The sequence below is a fragment of the Colletotrichum fructicola genome, assembly GCF_000319635.2.
Source record: "Colletotrichum fructicola Nara gc5 chromosome Unknown KSG_Nara_v1_contig09, whole genome shotgun sequence".
Lineage (NCBI taxonomy): Eukaryota > Fungi > Ascomycota > Sordariomycetes > Glomerellales > Glomerellaceae > Colletotrichum > Colletotrichum fructicola.
Window position 1 is genome coordinate 892,868 of NW_027094059.1, and position 12,562 is coordinate 905,429.

General features: G+C 50.8%; 6 protein-coding genes across 6 annotated transcripts; 3 read left to right on the forward strand and 3 right to left on the reverse strand.

The window, feature by feature from the left end:
- Window positions 1-266: 266 nt before the first annotated feature.
- phzS (5-methylphenazine-1-carboxylate 1-monooxygenase) lies at window positions 267-1,616 on the forward strand (the record flags this gene model as incomplete). The annotated part of the gene is made up of 1 exon (XM_032029378.1): window positions 267-1,616. The coding sequence occupies one exon, from the start codon at window positions 267-269 to the stop codon at window positions 1,614-1,616; it is 1,350 nt and encodes a 449-aa protein (XP_031890856.1).
- Window positions 1,617-3,038: 1,422 nt separating this feature from the next.
- Window positions 3,039-3,422, reverse strand: CGGC5_v014531 (uncharacterized protein; the record flags this gene model as incomplete). The annotated part of the gene is made up of 2 exons (XM_032029379.1): window positions 3,039-3,153; window positions 3,211-3,422. The coding sequence occupies 2 exons, from the start codon at window positions 3,420-3,422 to the stop codon at window positions 3,039-3,041; spliced, it is 327 nt and encodes a 108-aa protein (XP_031890859.1).
- A 1,186-nt stretch (window positions 3,423-4,608) lies between these two features.
- Window positions 4,609-5,191, forward strand: CGGC5_v014532 (uncharacterized protein; the record flags this gene model as incomplete). Its single annotated transcript, XM_032029380.1, has 3 exons — window positions 4,609-4,857; window positions 4,964-5,079; window positions 5,146-5,191. The coding sequence occupies 3 exons, from the start codon at window positions 4,609-4,611 to the stop codon at window positions 5,189-5,191; spliced, it is 411 nt and encodes a 136-aa protein (XP_031890858.1).
- Window positions 5,192-7,269: 2,078 nt separating this feature from the next.
- On the forward strand, window positions 7,270-8,605 carry CGGC5_v014533 (uncharacterized protein; the record flags this gene model as incomplete). Its single annotated transcript, XM_032029381.1, has 5 exons — window positions 7,270-7,422; window positions 7,476-7,845; window positions 7,896-8,013; window positions 8,066-8,130; window positions 8,184-8,605. The coding sequence occupies 5 exons, from the start codon at window positions 7,270-7,272 to the stop codon at window positions 8,603-8,605; spliced, it is 1,128 nt and encodes a 375-aa protein (XP_031890853.1).
- A 285-nt stretch (window positions 8,606-8,890) lies between these two features.
- Window positions 8,891-9,435, reverse strand: CGGC5_v014534 (uncharacterized protein; the record flags this gene model as incomplete). Its single annotated transcript, XM_032029382.1, has 2 exons — window positions 8,891-9,085; window positions 9,220-9,435. 2 exons carry the CDS (start codon window positions 9,433-9,435, stop codon window positions 8,891-8,893), a joined length of 411 nt encoding a protein of 136 aa, XP_031890852.1.
- Window positions 9,436-10,615: 1,180 nt separating this feature from the next.
- Window positions 10,616-11,996, reverse strand: CGGC5_v014535 (uncharacterized protein; the record flags this gene model as incomplete). Its single annotated transcript, XM_032029383.1, has 4 exons — window positions 10,616-10,907; window positions 10,960-11,129; window positions 11,185-11,612; window positions 11,669-11,996. The coding sequence occupies 4 exons, from the start codon at window positions 11,994-11,996 to the stop codon at window positions 10,616-10,618; spliced, it is 1,218 nt and encodes a 405-aa protein (XP_031890855.1).
- Between the last annotated feature and the right edge of the window lie 566 nt (window positions 11,997-12,562).

A 12,562-nucleotide genomic window follows, 5' to 3' on the forward strand; every position in this document is an offset into this window, starting at 1 on the left:
CGGGATCACCCGCCGCCGCAAGATCGCACGATCCGGGGTGAGCGGGGTGCCGGCAAAATGGGGTTTGGTGGATCTAGGAAAATTCTGCTCCAGATCACGGCATCAACCCTCGGCAGTCGACAGACTCCACCGTCTCCGAAGTTCGGAACTCGGGATCGACGTCACGTCCAGCTTTAAAGCATCTTTTCAATTGAGTTCTGCCACTGCATCTAGGCACAATTGTCACTGCAACCATTGGCGTGTAACTCAGTCTTGCAGCCGACACAATGCCATCCCACCGGCAACCCCAGCCCAAGATCATCATAGCCGGCGCCGGCATTGGTGGTCTTGCCGCGGCCCTGTCGCTCCACGCCGCCGGATTCACCGACATCCACATTTTTGAGGCTTCGTCGCAACTCACAACGCTTGGTGTCGGAATCAATGTCCAGCCTTCCGCCGTGCTGATTCTTCGCAACCTCGGCTTGATTGAAGCCCTGGGAAAGACAGGCATCAAGACCCAGGAATTGAACTTCTACAATCGCCATGGTCACCCAATTCTTAGTGAGCCAAGAGGCATTAAAGCGGGCTATGCTGTTCCGCAGCTCAGCATTCACCGAGGAGAGATCCAGATGCTGCTCTTGAGCGCAGTCAAAGAACGCTTGGGCGAGTCCGCCGTCACACTCAACCACGCCTTGACCGGCTTCTCTCAAGATGCCGAAGGTATCACAGCCGAGTTTTCACGACGAAGGGATGGTGCGCCAGCAGATCAGTCTAAAGTGACGGGAGATCTACTCATCGCTGCCGACGGCATCAACTCAACCGCGAGAAGAATTCTCTACCCGAACGAAGGACCACCACGCTTTTCTGGGCGTATGCTCTGGCGAGGCTGCTTGGAGCGTGATCCCTACTTGACTGGAGCATCAATGGTGTGGGCCGGTCATGCCGACCAGAAGTTCATCGCATACCCAATCAGCCAACGGTCAGCAGACAAAGGCAAGAGCTTGGTGAACTGGATTGCGGAACTCAGAATCAGAGACAAGGACGATGAAGACCTGACACCACCCAAAACGGACTGGACCAAGGCTGTGGACAAATCAGTCTTCGAGCGACCTTTCCACGGATGGAAATGTGGAGGTCTCGATATGAAGAGTCTCATTGACGAGACAGAGAAGGTGTTTGAGTTCCCAATGAGTGATCGGGACCCGGTCGAGCGATGGAGTTTCGGCCGACTTACTCTTCTTGGAGATGCTGCTCACGCCATGTATCCCATTGGTTCGAACGGTGCATCTCAGGCCATCATCGACGCGGAGACTTTGGCAAGAACTCTTACCGAGAGTGTCGGTGATATCGAGGCAGCTCTGAAAGCCTACGAATCAGAGAGGCTCCCGGCCACGGCTAGAATTATCATGGCAAACCGCGCCAATGGCCCCGACCACGTTCTGCAACTATGTGAAGAACGAGCACCAGATGGTTTTGAGAACGTCTACGACGTGGTCCCAAAGGAAGAATTGGAGAGTATCGGTAAAGTGTACAAGCAGGTCGCCGGTTTCGAGATGGAAAGCGTCAACAAGAAAGCGAAAGAAACAGCTGAAATGAGTCTAGAGCTGGGGCTGAGCAGTCCGAAGGATTGGATTTGATAGACTTCTCAAGCCACATTCTAATAGTGTGGATGATATCAAAGAGTACGATGCACTCTTTGATGTGAAACGCCATGCTGCTCGCCATAAATCGATTCATCAGTCAAGTACTTGTATGCATCCATGGATCCGCCATAACTCGTGCCTTCTCCTTATTGATGCCCGTCGGGAGAAACCTCGCGGCATGATAAATACCTACCGTGCGGCTTCAGTTGGTGAGTAGCCACGGTCATCTACAACAGTTCTTGCACGAATTTTCGGCACGTCGTCCTAACAGCCAAGAAGGATCGTAATAAGCCGCGATAGTACAAGCACCTTCGCAATCTTCAGGTGCGAATTCACCGGCACCCGAAAACACTCTTTGATATATTGAAGCTTCATCAGGTCCACATGCCCAATTTGCAAAGCATGTGGAGAAAACGCAGCTATTCGTTTGTTTAATTAGTTGGACTACTCTGGAGGTCTCAATCTACTCACTGTTGTTTTATCGCCTCTGGGGCAGTCCTGCCGACAATCCTATGAATGACGAGAGTCCTGCAATGAGCGATGCAAGCGATCTAGGTCGAATTTGATTAGTCCGCCATACCCGATTGCATCTGCTGGAGATCGAAAAGGGGGAGGGTGTGTGTGTGTGTGTGTTGTATTTAACGCCGTGGCGGCAAGGGCGCAGCCGCCCTTGCGGCCGACCTCCCGAAGGGTATATGGCGTGGAGAGCTGTAGCCCTATAACTATTACTAGATACAGTTCAAATCATCCTCCAAATCATGCCCGAAGGCTACTATGTGTTCTGTCTATCCCTGGTTCCCACTGGTACCCCAGTTCAATTGTATATGTCCGGAGAGGGCTAAGGCCCTCGTACATGTTCTGATTCGCACAAGACCATTCCTGCCCCAGTACTAGGTTGTCGACGTGTACGCGCCGCATGCCCACTTTTTCTTGGTTAGAGGGTGTGGATATGAGAAAACCCTGGCAGGGGCCCGGAAAGGGTCCTAGGCCCCGCTGAGTGGTCTTAACGACATACCAGCCGCCGGTCTCACATTGTTCCGGCTGGGGGAGACCGGAAGACCCGCATATAGCGGGTTCAACCATTGCCTGTGGCAAAGCGCGACCCAAACGCTTTTTTGCTCGCAGCTGGAATCGAACCAGCCCCCTCTACGATGGAGAGGGGTTGCCAGACGCACGCCACTGCGCCATGCGGGCAAAAAGGGGGAGGGTGCTCACACAGCATATCATCTTTCGACTAAAACCTGAGATATCCCATATCCAGTCGATGGATCTCTTGTCAAGCGACTCCATTGTCATATTAGTCACACCGCTTCCATCAAGGTCTCGAACGATGACATCGCTGTCAGATCAGGTGTGATCAGTTAATCTGCACTGCAAGGTCCAATGTGGAATCGGATACATCTGAATCAAACCTTACTATGACTGGGGATCATTCATTGATTCCGGGCTTTCCCTCACCACGTCAATGACTGGGTTGCTGCCGATAACCATCGTATCCGTGTCTCTGGAGGATGCTTCAATCGAAGCATCACTTCAATCATGATCAGAAGTCTGTCCTTCATACAACAGAAAGCGATAGATAACTTACATTGATCGTTCCCCAAGGGCCGTAGCCACGGCCAGCTTGGTGACTTCCTCGATTTTGGGTGCTGCTCCATGAGCAACAAGCTCCTGCTGAATGCTTGTAATGAGGTCCGATTCCTCGTTGAAGTGACTGCCGTCGCTCGTGGGAATGACTCCAGCCACTGTGGTGGAAATCAATGCTGCGATCCATATGAGGATTTGCCAGGACAGATACATATTGAATTCGTCACAAACAATGACAAGAAGACCAACTTCAGAGCGAATTTGAGGCTCATATGATCTACAGACACAAATTCCTAGGTCTTTAGCCCCCAGCAGCTTCTTTAAGTATTTTGGCTATGGTTCTTTTGGGTGATCTTGGTAACACCAAGAAACTACCCAATCCCCTAGGGCTGTCATGTGTCTCAGAGACAATCCGGCTTTCCTACTGTCTTTGGTCTATAGTTGTCGTCAATATTACCACTATGAGAATGGTAGTGGGCGTTGAGACCAGCAAGGAACAACCCCTGGTTGTCGGGCACATGAGGGTTTCCATGGCGAGAGGCATGAGAGGATTGGCGACATCGTAGCAAAGAATGGGATCATGCGTGCACACCAGCCCTTGGGCGTCATATCCTATTGAACTGCTCCTAATAAGCATCCAGATCATTAGCCAATAAAAGATGGACTCTTTGTTATTTCCTTGAACTGATCATTTACTACATAGCTTCTAGTGTAACAGTTTGTCTCCTTGCGTTATTCAACGTAACACATGGAGACTCAAAGTTCGTGATCATCATCGCCCCTCCTTCGCTTATTGTTCTTTGTCAGAAGACCATTTGGAGAGATCCCCAGAGCTTACAATTACACGAGACTAGGCAGTGAAATGTGGTATCACCTTGGCATCAAATATTCCCTTGATTTACCGCCGTATTGATAGAATCTGTTTCGTATTCTAGGCCATTCATCCTTGGTTCTATCCCCTCGCGTGTAATGGTCATGAGGTGGCCGAACGCAACATAATCTGGCAAGAATATGGAGGGGGACTCAAGTGAAGCACTGAGACTTAGGCAGATTTACCAACCGCCTCAAGCATAAGTCAGTCGCCAGTGAGTGTAAATGAAAACTATCATTCAAAAATGCCTGTCTTTGTTGGTTGGGTTACTCAGCCTAAGCCTGCGATACGAAATTCAATGTCCAATGCCACTCGGCTATTTTTATGACGTCTTATATGATTCTAGAGAATGCAACAATGCCTCATGGAACACCGGGTCATTCGGTATCAAGCAGCTTTGTGTATCTGTATTTATGTAGGACATTCTCATCACTATCATACACATCAACCAGACGCTCGAACTCAAAGCTCACTCAACATTGCCTCAATCTTCAGCAAATACTTTCGCAGCATCACCGTATTGCCGAGATGAAATCAGCCGCGATCTTCATGATCCTAGCCGCTACTACCGTGGCCGCAATATGCTTCAGCAGCGGGATGACAGCCGAAAAGGGCAAGTTTTTGAAGGAGGAGATAAAAGAACTCAAGAAGAAGACTCGTATGGAAATTGTTTGCAACGCTATTGCGGGTGGGGGCAAAATGAAGTGGCATAAGGGGGAGCAACGTCGCTTTTGCATGCAAGAAAAGGATGGGCTGAAGTGGGATTTTATGCTCAAGGTAAGGCTGGCGCCGATGGAACCTGATCCAAAAACATTTTGTTTGTCCTACTGCACATCGATTCAATGTCCAGCTAAACCATAGTATCATCACTGACGCATTTCAGTACATCAACTGGGGAACGAACACTATCAAAACCAAAGAGTGTATGAACGGTATGGAAAAGGAGGCATACGGTTGTAAACACGGCGGGCAAACAGGCTATTGGAACTGGGAATACATGTAAGTCTTTGCCACTCTTCGAATAATTTGCCCGTGGTCCTGTACTGATAGCCTTCTTTCACGTAGGGCTGATCCTAATCAGGGCTACTGCGAGGACCTTGGCTGGTTGTGAAGAAACAGGGTGTCAGAAATACTGGAAATTTGGGTCCTTGTCGGAAACAACCTGCAAACTATCAAGAATTCATTTTGTCAATGGCAAGGTTTTTGGTGTTGCCAGTTGACCTGGGCTTCATCGTTGGGTTTGATAAGTCATGTCTTTCCTAGGTGGAATTGGAAACCAGCCAAGTCGTGGAGTCAATCTTTTGGATTTAGGCCAGGAGTGATGCATCCGTAATAGAGACGCGAGAAAAGAAAACCTAAAATTGAATCGATTGTGCATCATTTCCAAAGGCTGCGCCGGAGTAGCCCGTCCATAATACGCTGTTAACGGTTCCAAGCAGAGCGAAGATGTCGCGTTTCAGTGCGCAAGATCATCCGACCGACGGAAGAAGCTCGTGGCAGTTGGTCAAGACGCCAGATTCACATCAGGAATTGGAATTTGCAGCAGCAGGCAATGTGCTTGTATTTAACAAGAACGGCCACACCGAAAAACTGGAACCCACCTGTTTCCCCCTAAATAGCAACCTGGTGACGAAATAACATCGGTTGAAACACCGTTCCCCCGTCACCCCAGCCCTACCATACGATTGGTCCAGCGGTGCAACGTCTTGGCAAGAATCGTGGCCGGGGCTCTCTCATTTTTTTCGTTCGATGAGCGATGAGCGATAAAGGTTAATTCCCTGTCCGCATTGACACTCTGAGACGACGTCCGCTCATGCGCCTGCCAGATGACCCGGTCTCGGGGCGGCGGACGATTCCCGTCCTGCAGCCCGAAAGCCTCTGACTCGGGCAACATCCCTGCACAGATCGCGAAATGCCAGGTTTTTCTAGGAAAGACGATTTTGCGTTCGCCCACGCGAGATTATGGGATTCCTCTGAATTTCGTGATACGATCCCGCGGTGATCTTCCAAAGAGGGGGGTGATGAGGGAAGGGCTTGGCCGCATGCACGCCTTGGGGTTGCCATCCGGTCTGCCTAACTTTAAGGGGCAGCATCCAGCATCCAGAATGCGACGTGGACAGCTTAGATGGACGTCAATGTAACCTTCCTCATCAATTTAAGCCATCATTTTTGACTACTGCGCTAGGGCGGGTTCATCACCTACCCGACCCCTGCCGGGGCTGCTCCCGCGGCCAGTTTAACAGAGACGCGAGGCGCAGTCTATCCAAAACGACGAGCTTCCCAATCCGGGGCCCCTTCCACTCTCGGCAAGTAAAACTTGACGGCGAATGTTTCTCGACACCGAACCCGAGCAAAGGACAACAGAGACAAGACCACAGGTTCTCCCCCAAACTTCCCTTTTCCGCCAAGAGACTTCGTGCCCGCAGCAGTGACAGAACACAGCCAACTTTCTTTGCACGTCGAGTCATGAGCCTCTTTTAGTGTCTCGTCGTTCGTCCCCCACAACACGCAACAGGATATCCATGACAGCACACACCACCACGCAGAGACGCCAGTTCCCCCTTTATGAACGGCGTCTGGCGTTCTGTCATGCCCAGCTGCTGGACTCCGCCTTCCTGACACGCCACATGGAAAGGCCACCACCGCAGACGCTGAGACGAGTGACTGTGCTTCTTTTCTTCTAGAACGCCCATCCTTCTTTTTCCCCGGTTTCCTTATGTGAAACCGGGGCCAACCCTACATCCAGTCAGCACCTTTGCGTGATCATCGTCTCATCCTTACAAGTCGATCACCGGCATCTGTGTTCCATACCGGGAGCGAGACCAGGGAAGGGCCAATCTGCAGCCCAGTGGAATGGTTATGTCGGGCTTGCAGGGTCTGGCGGCCAGGCTGAAAGGGCCAAGAGTGGATAGCCAAGTCAACCGATGGTGCATATCTCGAGAGTCGTCCCCCACACGCCCGGTGGATGCGACCGTCTTACGTTCCCTCTTTCCCACTTTTGCCTTCTTTTGTATCTATTTTACCTTTTGATACCCCATCGCTCGCTGCGTTGCCATTCTTGACGTTCCCTTTTCCGCTTCTTGCGTCGCGTCCTTCGTTTAACGGCTGGTCTGTTTCCTCCATCAACCCTCTTTTGACGTCTGGTACGTGCGTGGGCCTATCACGACTTTCACCCCTTTGGCTGGTCAAATGGGGCGGCCAGCAGACTACGGCCCGACGATCAATGCGGTGGTCTGGTCTCAGGTTGCGCTTGCGGCCTTCTTCCTCTCTCTGAGAGTGTATTGCAAGTTCAAGAAGCATCGAGGTCTGTGGTGGGACGATCATGTGCTCATAGCATCATGGGTGAGTTCGATCGGTGTCGTAGCCGATCGTGAGCCGAACCTGACATGGAGCAGGTCGCCCTTTTAATCACAGCGATATTGAGTTCGGTCAACGTTTCCCTCGGCTTCGGCAAGCATGTCTTCGAGATTAACCCCGTCAACTTCCCGGCGATCGGCCTCAACGGCCAAGTTTCCAGCACGATATCGATCTCGGCAGCAGTGTGGAGTAAGACTTCGTTCGCGATGACGCTTCTAAGGATCGAAGGAAAGGGTTGGACACGACATTTGATTTGGTTCGCCATCGTCAGCATGAACCTGTTGATGGCGCTCAACGCGATGGCCGGCTGGGTTCAGTGTGCACCAATCGAGAAGAACTGGCATCCTGATCTACCTGGAAAGTGCTGGGATCCAAAGGTTGCCGCGTACTACGGTGTCTTTGCTGCCGGTATGTTGCCAGTGGAAGTTTGTTGCGGAAATGATCTAACGGAAGTCTAGGATACTCCGCGTTGATGGACATCCTCCTGGCCATGCTGCCATGGAAGTTGGTTTGGGGACTCCAAATGAAGTTGAAGGAGAAGATCGGCGTTGCCATCGCTATGAGTATGGGTCTCTTGTGGGTACAATCGCTCCATTCCTCCAGACCTCCGGCTAAGATCGATCTCCAGTGCCGGTGCAACTGCGATCGTCAAGTGCACGACCATCCCCACCCTCCTGTCGGGTGACTTTACGTGTAAGTGGTCTTTCACATTATGATTTGATGCCTTCGACTGATCGATATTGCAGACGACGGCAGCGACCTTGTCATCTGGGGAACCTGCGAGTCCGGCGTAACCATCGCCGCCGCCTCCATCCCCGTCCTCCGTGTCCTCGTCCGCGATGTCGCCAGCACCGCCCGCAAATACTACGGCGGATCCACCGGTACCCGAACAGGCAGGTCTCAGATCGGCGGTGGCATCACCCGTACGAATACTGTCACAGTAACGACGACAACACGAAAGCCTTCCGTCAGAAGGAAAGACAAGCTCGCGGACGACCGAAGCGACAAGAGCATCCTCGGGGATGAGGAGGAGGTGGAGTTTGGCAAGATCGTCAAGACGAACGAGGTGGTGGTGCAGTACGACACGAGAAGTGATTACGATGGGCATAATGAAAGTTACGAGATGGGCCGGATGGATCGCATGGACCGTATGAACCGTATGGTGTAATAAAATAACAACCCTATTCCATGATGATCTGTCTCTGGGGATCAGACCAACAGCCAAGACACTCTCTGGTTCCGTCCCTATTGAGACTGGATTGCGGCGTGAGGCTTTGACATTGTGGAAACACTGTGATCCGATTGTCGCATCGAACTTCAACTAACATACGAATCACCCGCTTCGCCGCAGTCTAGGTTTATACATATCCTTGGAAACAATGTCTTTCCAACAACGTATTCTAGCCACGTCCCCCAGTATGAGAAACGAGTTACCATCCAGTCGCCCGCCCATTCACTCAACGGTCGGAGTCTGGTCCTCCTCATGCTTCTTAGCTTCGCGCACCATGAGAAACAACCACAAACCCATCGCTTCGTCTTCGAATATCCAATCCTCAGGTAGCTTAGCAGCAACCTCCGAGATGATGCGCATAACTCGTCCTGTAAGGACTTGACCCATGCCAAGTGTCACCAAAGCAGGCCATAGTTTCTGGAGCTCCTGTCAGCAGACGTTGTTTAAACAACAATCGCACTCATCACCCGCGGGCTTCTGATAAAAGCGGCTGTGCGTCAAGCAAAGGGTTTAAAGCAGTGGCAAGGAAGGAGTTAGCAACTATAGCTTACCTTGGCATCCTCCGCTGCCTTCTCCCCCTCTTCTTGCGACAAGCCCTTTCTATCAAAGAACATCTTGGCCAAAAGTTCATGATCGTCCGCAGAGACGACGGACTTGAGGCCGGGCTCATCCTTCAGCTGCTCGTACACAGCCATAAGTTCTTCCTTGCTCGAGGTGCCATCTGTTTTCGGATCAGCGCCATTGGTAAGCTGACTCGGCTCGGACATTGTGGACATGATAGACCCCAGTGGAAGGTACCCAGAGTAGTTCGAGGGAGTGGCCTGCAGCAATATATCTAGAGAGGGCGATAGATTAATGAGTAGCTAGGCGAACGGACAGAACTGAGGGCGAGGCAAAAGGGCAGGGTGAATGAAGCTCAAGATATAAACTCGCATGCCACCAAATTCAGAAGCGCTGCGCGTTGTTTAGGAATAACAAGGACGGTGTATGGAATCTCTTCCAGAAATTTCAATTGTGCTCCGAAGCCTTTGACACTCAAACAAAATGTATCCAAACGGAACAATTTCTCACAGGGAGCATCATAAACAAAGGCGCTACACAAGACATTGAAAACCACCTCAGTTTCAACAGCGCGACGAGCCGCAGATACGCAATTTCTTGCGACCGAACGAATTCCTGGCAGAAGCAAATCTTCGTAGTTCTACAAGGAGTCAATATGGTATGAATCGAACCGGGCTCGAAACATAATGCTGGTCTTCGGCCACTTGTTTGAGTCTACGGCAAGTAAGACCTCAAAATCCAGTGAGATTCCATGTTTTTTCCCTTTTCCTTTGTTTTCTTTCGAACCGACGGCTTTCATCAGGAACTTCCCGTGAAAAAAAGCTCGAATAGAAAACTTGACAATCACGAGGAATACGACGACGTTTGGCTAATTTGGAGACCATTGTGTTTCCTTCTAACCTTTTTCATACTTTCGTATAGCAGGCAGTAATATGGAGGCACTTGACACCTTGTTGACTGCCAGGAAATCACCGTGAAAAGCTATAGCCTACAGCCTCACAACAACTCCATCAGACACGCGAACACTTGTTTGCTTGGGTTACAGCTTCTTTTGCTTTCTCTCATTGATTGATGGGTGTCATGAAGCTTCCTAGACCCAAGATAATAAGTAAAGAAGTATTTGAAACCTTCCTGAGTTCGTATTGTGACAAAGCTTCTTCCGCTTGAGGTAATCGGAATACTGCTCGTCTCCCAACGACGTTCTTCCACGCTTTGCAAATATCCGGTTGATCCTTGAAATGTCGCTGCGGGATATTTGTTTTATAGCGGCCCCTTGCTTCAGCTTCCGGAGCTTTCGTCTTGCACCCCAGAGCTTGAGATCAGGTTCATGTGTCGGTATTCACCGCATGTGATGGCTAATCAACTTTGATATACTATTAATATAGGCTACGACTTTGCCGAGTCCTCCAGGCTCCTTGTTTTAAAGTTGAACATCTCATTCGACTGCACCGAGTGGCGAGATCTCAACTTCATCGCCGTTTCCAGCCCTGCGACGGGAACCCGGTACTCCAACTCTCCGCCCGGAAACGGGAGATACTCTGGCAGCAGCCCAAGTTGCGTCAATGCCGTCCCTTGATCCCAGCTAATATGTTCGTGATACAGCCGATCCCCACGGATGTTGACGACCGCCGCGAAGGGTATTTCTGCTGAGCGACCCGTCGGAGGGATTCCGGGAAGTCTGGGAAGGAGGTCAGCCAAGGCGTCCAAGTATTTCGCAGTGTGTATCTTACAGCCAGTCAATCTCCTGCTCATGGGTGAACTTGAAAATAAACTCGTCCACCACGCGGTCAATACCAATCGTCCTGCTAATGAGCTCCAGCTCAGTGTCTGCTGAGTTGTTGAAGATGAAGTTGTGGCGGTAGAAATTGGTGAGCGGGCCGCGGCCTACACCACCGGTGAGCTGAGGAAAACAGTCAGTGATCAAGTTTGCGACGCTACATATCAAGGGCACCCACTGTGGGAACGTGGTTCACATATGGTTCTTGCACCATTGTGCTCATGGTGTGCTCCACTGATCTGTCCGCAAACTCATACCACGTATGCTCATCCCAAATGGCCTCCAAATCAAATATGGGGCTCTTCATCCGCCCTTTCAGAAGTGTGAGATTGCGGGTATGTGAGAGGGCCTCGGTGTTGTAGTGGAAATGGTCCTGAAACGGCGTCGCGAACTTGTGAGACTTTGCTGCTGGGTAGAAGTACTCCATGCGGGTGCTTGAGCGCTCAGCATCTCCTTCGGACTTCCCAGCAAAGTGGTATGCTACTGGTACCGGTAATGGAGCTAGAGACTTCTTGTCGGGGCTATTCGCATAAACCACAGCACTGACGATCTCGGGGAACTCTGAGATTGATGTTGCAATCGAGTTCCACATTTCTGGATCATACGCTGCAGCTGTGTCAAACACTGCAACTCAACGACAAAGCACATATTGATTGACTTACCAGCAAGACCCACCACGTCTTTAGGTTCGCATTTATCGCAGGCTTTGAGAGCCTTTGTTGCAGCCTTCAAAACGTCTGGGGCCTTTTCTTGCGTAGCTCCTTGCTCAATAGCCACGACGGTGTATCCTTCTTCAGCCCATTTTACTGGCAATGAAGGTACTCCTTCCTCGATAGCAAGAGCTTTGTCAAGGGAAGGCACAAGAAGGATGAGGCCAGGTCCAACCCCTCGCCGGGACAGTGGTAGAAGCAGAGAAATTCCCTCTGCAACAGACTCTAGATGATTCTGGGGCAGAGGCTTTGGAGGCTTGGTGATATCGGCGTAAGGCATGATTGAGAAGGCTGCGTTGTGATGTGATGTGGTGATTGACGATAAGGTTAGAAGCCGAAGCGCACCTCAAGTGAGAATGGATATCGAGTGCAATAAATATTCCCCATAGTTGACATCAAGCCAACTACGCATGATCGTCCCATGTGGCGATAAGCCTCTCCAACTTATCCCCCAGTATTACTGTCCCGGACCGAGCGCCGGCCGAAATCGTGGGTTAGGTTGCGAAATGACATTCTTGATTCACTAAATAGCGATGAACAATGCCAACTCCTAGCTAACCTAGCCGCTAGTAAACCAGCTCCATTCGTACGTGCCGCATTACAAACCTGCGGATGGGGAGGTTGGTGCGCGGGCCGAGCACCCACAAAGTGCAAACATCCCGGTCAACGACCCTCCCAATATCCTCAGATAAGCCATCTTCCAATGGCGCTTCACTAAGTTATCTCTTCCGCCGCTGACATACGGATTTACGGCGTTGCGGTCTTACGGGGTCTTTCTCCTCCTAGAATGATTTCTGGAGGGTCATTTTCCCATCCGAATAATTGCAACATCATACGTCTTTTCGG